The sequence below is a fragment of the Haliaeetus leucocephalus genome, unplaced genomic scaffold, assembly GCF_000737465.1.
Source record: "Haliaeetus leucocephalus isolate CR32 unplaced genomic scaffold, Haliaeetus_leucocephalus-4.0 Scaffold217, whole genome shotgun sequence".
Classification (NCBI taxonomy): domain Eukaryota; kingdom Metazoa; phylum Chordata; class Aves; order Accipitriformes; family Accipitridae; genus Haliaeetus; species Haliaeetus leucocephalus.
The window spans coordinates 7,380,421-7,385,769 of NW_010972653.1; the positions used below are offsets into that span (position 1 = coordinate 7,380,421).

The window sequence follows — 5,349 nt, forward strand, 5'->3', positions numbered from 1 at the left end:
TGGCTTGGCTCGCCTTGACTGGACTTGGCTCGGCTGGGCTGGGCTCGGCTCGCAAGCTGCTGCCAGACGCCCGACGCTCCGCGCTTAAGAGCGCGGCGGCCCCCCCTCCTCTCCCCTCCCCTCCCGCCCCGCCGTGCGCCGTAGCGCGGGGAAGCGCTCGGTTTCGTTTTCCTTTCTCGCAGAAGGGAAACTTGGCACCGAGCCGCGGGCGACGGCTCGCTGTTTTCTTTCTCCCCCCCCACCCCGACCCGCTTCTCGGCCCCGCAGGGCCATCACGAAGCAGGTCGGCTGCCCGGCGCTGGCAGCGGGTTTGAGCCCGTCGAGCACCTGGTCGTGGTTTAAGCCCAGCCGGCAACAAAGCACCACCAAGCTCCTCGCTCACTCCTGCCCCCCGGCCCCAGGGGGATGCGGAGGAGAAAACATAAAAAAAACCACTCGTGGGTCGAGACAAGGACAGGGAGGGATCACTCACCACTTTATGGTCGTGGGCAAAAGACAGACTCGACTTGGGGAAAAATCAAATCTATTTAATATACTACCAATCAAAACAAAACAGGATAATGAGAAGTAAAACCAAACCTTAAAACACCCTTCCCCCCTGCCCCCCCTTCTTCCCGGCTCATCTTTACTCCCAATTTTCTGCCCCTCCTCCCCCCCCAGCGGCACAGGTGGATGGGGAATGGGGGCTGGGGTCAGTCCATCACACGTTGTCTCTGCCGCTCCTTCCTCCTCAGGGGCAGGACTCCTCACTCTTCCCCAGTTCCAGCATGGGGTCCCTCCCACGGGAGACAGTCCTCCATGAACTTTCCCAACGTGAGTCCTTCCCACGGGCTGCAGTTCTTCATAAACTGCTCCAGTGTGGGTCTTTCCATGGGCTGCAGTCCTTCAGGCACAGGCTGCTCCAGCACGGGCTTCCCATGGGCTGCAGTCCTTCAGGCACAGGCTGCTCCAGCACGGGCTTCCCATGGGGTCACAGCCTCCTTTGGGCATCCCCCTGCTCCACTGTGGACCTCCATGGGCTGCCGGGGCACAGCCTGCCTCACCATGGTCTTCACCAAGGGCTGCAGGGGAATCTCTGCTCCGGTGCCTGAAGCACCTCCTCCCCCTCCTTCACTGACCTGGGGGTCTGCACAGGGTTTTTTTCTCACATTCCAATTTCCTCCCCCACTGCAGGCTTCCCTTCTTAAATCTGTTCTCCCAGAGGCACTACCACTGTCGCTGATGGGCTCGGCCTTGGCCAGCAGCGGGTCCGACTTGGAGCCAAGGAAACTTCTAGCAGCTTCTCACAGGAGCTGGCCCTGCAACCCCTCCCCGGTACCGAAACCCCACCACACAAACCCAAAATACACCTGAGGACCCCTTTTGATATGTGTGGGCTCAGTGACTTCAGTTCTTCTGGTCAAAAACGGTGTGACTCATGAAGTAGGGGGAAAGCTGATCTTCTACAACTGCGCTGCATCCTCAGAAACAGCCATGAGCTCTTGCAGGTTTAAACAGGTTTGCATTGCGGAGCACTCCAGGTTAGGGAGCCTGATGACTTCAGATTCATGACAAGAAAATACTTGAAGGTTCTTTAATTCTTGGTCTCCAGTACTGCCTAAAGCACCTCAAGCAAAGCTACTGCACCAATTTGAATATAGGGTTAGCCTTAACAGCAGGAAATGTTGGCAGCTGCCTGAGGTAACACATTGGCAGGGCAGATGGCTGCCGCCCCCTCCCATGGAAACACCAGGGGAGACTGGGACCAAGCTGCCAATTCCCATCTTCCTCAGTTCCTCGGTGGCACAGCAGCTATTGCTGGAGACACCTCCCTCATAGCACCAGTTGCCATCAGCAGTCCTCCAGTGTGTCTAGACACACCACGAGGTCCTCTGTGACCTTATGCTGCCTTCAGTCAGTCTGTCCTCATTCTTGCATGGGCACTTTACTGTTGCCACTGCTGCTAAAGTATGGAGCCATACTCAAATCTCAACACCTAGCAACTGCATGGCGGCCATGGCAGGCTTCAATTGGAGCTTCCCTCACTTCCACTGAACTGCCAGAACTGCTAATGTAGCAGGACAGTCTTTCCCTCATGTTCACTTCTTTTTTTTTTTTTTTTTTTTTTGGAAAAGGGGTAGGAGAACTAGCTTCATCCTGTTTGCAAATTTTAATGGGAAACAAAATCTGCTTGTGAAAAAAAAGTGTTGCCACTATGTTAATTAGTACTGTCATTTGCTATCCTTAAACTCCATCACCTTTCCTTCACTTTCCTGGAGATGATCTACTGGCTCAGTAATGTCTGGATCGGTGAATAACGGGGCTTCAGGTTTTCCCCTTCAGCCAGTTTTTTTGTTATCTCTATCAGCTTTTTCTTGCTGGAACAGATTCATGCCAGTAGGGCAGGACGGGACACTTCTTGCTGTGTCTAGTCCCAGTAATGCCACCTCACAAATGTATTCCTGCAGCAGGATGGGAAACATCTCAGTTCCCAAGGCTTTCCAAAAGTGTCTCAGAGCTTACCAGCAGAGACTATTTCAGTGAGTTACCATGGGAGGAATTATCCATGTGCCCTTCTAGTTCCTTCAGGTTTACGTTAAGACAGAAGCTTAAGGATGAAAGCAGGATTTTCTAATAAAGTAAAGGGTTTGATGGTGACAAACTTGAAAATGGAATTGCAAAAGGAGGAAGACAAGACAATGCAAGTTTAGACTGAAACCTGATATTGAAGTTGCTCCTTGGTTGTTTCAGTGTTTCAATTAATTTGGAGAGGTCTGGTACGCTCTGTTTCCCCATCGCTCCATACATCCCTTCTGTTCCATGTTAGGAACTCTATCCCATGTCACATCTTCTCTGGTCCCAGTTCGAATTCCTTTCTCACCTCATTCCTATCTTTTGTTCAGGTCAAGTTGAGCCAATGCAGATACAGGGAGTACAGCCTTTCTCCCTCCTTTGAGGTAGAAAACTTGTACTAAGAATACTTGTGGTAAGCATGAGATCTTAAAGATAATCACAAGTCTTCAAATTGTGCATCTCAAGAAATCTCAGAAGGACAGACATCACATGCCTATTATAAATGATCTCATAAGCATATTACAAATGCGGAAGGAAGCACCACCAACTTGGCTCAGGAATGCTTTTAATCAAGGTTACATCAAGGAGGGGAAAAGGAAAAATGAAAGTAAGCTCTTTCGCTTTAGTCAGCAGGGAGGGGAAAGGCAACAGTGGCATCAGGAAAAGAGGAAAACAGGAGAGCAAGGAGCCAGACAGGTCAGTGAGGAACACGGCTAGCTTTTCAAGTGCTTTGAAAGCAAAACTTGGCTGCAAGTCAATTGGACCTCATAAAAATGAATGAATAGAAAAGTGGCAGATAAGCCTTACTGTGCATAAAGGTAAGGCAATGCTTGTAGGAAAGAATAATCGAAACCTTGTGTACCTGATGCTGAGCTCAGTAGTGGCAACTACATCTCAGGAAAGAGATCTCAGAGTCACTGTTGCTACCCCTCTGAAATCAATGGCTCTGTGGGAGGCAGCAGCAAAAACTATCATCCAGAAAGTTATTGAGAACAAGGCAGATGGTGTTATTCTGCTGCTTTGTGAAACCTCGGTACGTGTAGCCATACCTTGACTAGCAGTACAGTTCACATCTCCATGTCTTGGCAGGACCTCACGGCATTAAAGAAGTTATCCCTGCATCTAAATTATCAAGGGGATGAAGCATCTGCCCTACAATAGATGGGGGCTCTCATTTCTGACATGACAAAGCTGAGTGAGCTTTAAAAACCCATGAGAGTGATAAATATGCCAAATGTTGAACTGTTATTCACCAAAGTCAGTAATATTATTAGAAGGGGCACTTGTTGAAACAAGTAGGATATGAGTTTGAAACGTATGGAAGAAAATTGTTTTTACATAACAGGTTGTGCCTTGCTGGAAGTTGAGACTACAGGGGTTTGTGGAGGCAGACTGTATCATGGAGTCAAAAAGGGATGTATGAGCAAGGGTCCATAAATAGGTGCTAAAAGGAAGAGATGCAGATGTGCTATCTAACATTTCTAATTTGGTGGCTGTAGAAGCTGGAGGAACATGAGGACGAGGAGAAGGGACCATGGAAAAGCCAGGCTTTTGCACAGCATGTCATTCTGCCAGACAAAATACTGGGCAAGAAGAGCCACTAGTCTGACTCAGTAGTGCCTATTACTATGTTCTTAAAATTACCATCTATTGGCTTCTTGTATAAGGAACCATGTTTTACCCTGTGTCTTCTGGCATCCATACCCAGCTGCCATAGCCATGTGTTTGAGTGATGTGGAACGACGCAGGAGTTCTCAGGTTTGAAAAAGGGCATGTTTTGCTTCAAAGAAAGCCAGTTTGCGTACCTGCTGCTGAGACTGTATTGAAGAGCCTCCAAGGCTGTGTTCCCAGTTCCTGCTCTGGCCCAGTCTTCCACCAGCTTCCTTACCATGGGCAGTTTCCAACTGGTATAGGTGATCTCTAGCTAACGGATACTGCCTACCAGCTGCTTCCTTCTCCCTGCAGGTATGCTGAGCAAAAGATATTTGTGCAGCATGTTTGAGCTGACCAGAGGAAGACATCAAGTTCCTGAGGAATTTCTCGTATACTCGCTTGTAGAGTATATTCTTCCAGAAGGTGCATCAGAACTTTAACTGTAGATATCTCTAAGTGGCAGTTTTCCAACTATTGAAAGGGAGAGATAGGATTCTGCAGAGGAGCAGTTTCTCCTACATTTCCAGTTACATATTTTGAAAACTCAAACATTTTGGGCAACATTAGTCACAGCAGCTGACATGAACCTAACTGTTGCCACTATTTCCAGTGCTTCTGGTTCCTGCCCCTGAGCTGATGAAGGCTGAAACTGGCCATCAGGAAGTTCTGAAAGCACTGAAGGCTAGTAAAAGTCCGTATTACTTCCAAAATTACCCGAGGCCGTTGGTCTTGTTGTCAAGGCACTGGGTAACAGGACAATGGGGTTAAGTTACCGGACAGCTCGGTGCTACTTGGGCACTGCGACACAGCAAACCAGTCACCCCAGTATTGGCTTCTGGCTTGCTTGCCGCTTTGGGCCGGCCCGAAGCAAGCAGAGCGCATTTGCGCTTCTTTTCTTTTTTTTTTTTTTGTTTCGTTCTTTTGAGCCCACCAGGATCGCCCCACGGCAGTCCGTGGGAACGGGACCCTTTTTTGCGGGAGGGGGCAGATCCCGAGGCTAAGACCGGACTGTTTCACTTTCACTTCCCGCCCCTCCACGCGCGGAGCCATCGCCCGCGGGGGCCAAGCCCGTTCGCTCCAGCGCCGCTGAAGCGGGGGCGGGGACCCGGGACCCGGGCGGGGAGGCAGCAAACCCGCCCGCCA

At 49.9% G+C, this 5,349-nt stretch overlaps 1 protein-coding gene across 1 annotated transcript in view; it reads right to left on the reverse strand.

The window, feature by feature from the left end:
* The window catches only part of RSAD2 (radical S-adenosyl methionine domain containing 2), a 13,177-nt gene extending 8,733 nt beyond the window's left edge, over nt 1-4,444 (reverse strand). The window contains exon 1 of the mRNA XM_010566750.1: nt 4,359-4,444. Coding sequence (XP_010565052.1) covers nt 4,359-4,444 — 86 coding nt within the window. The remainder of the gene's footprint in view (nt 1-4,358) is intronic.
* Between the last annotated feature and the right edge of the window lie 905 nt (nt 4,445-5,349).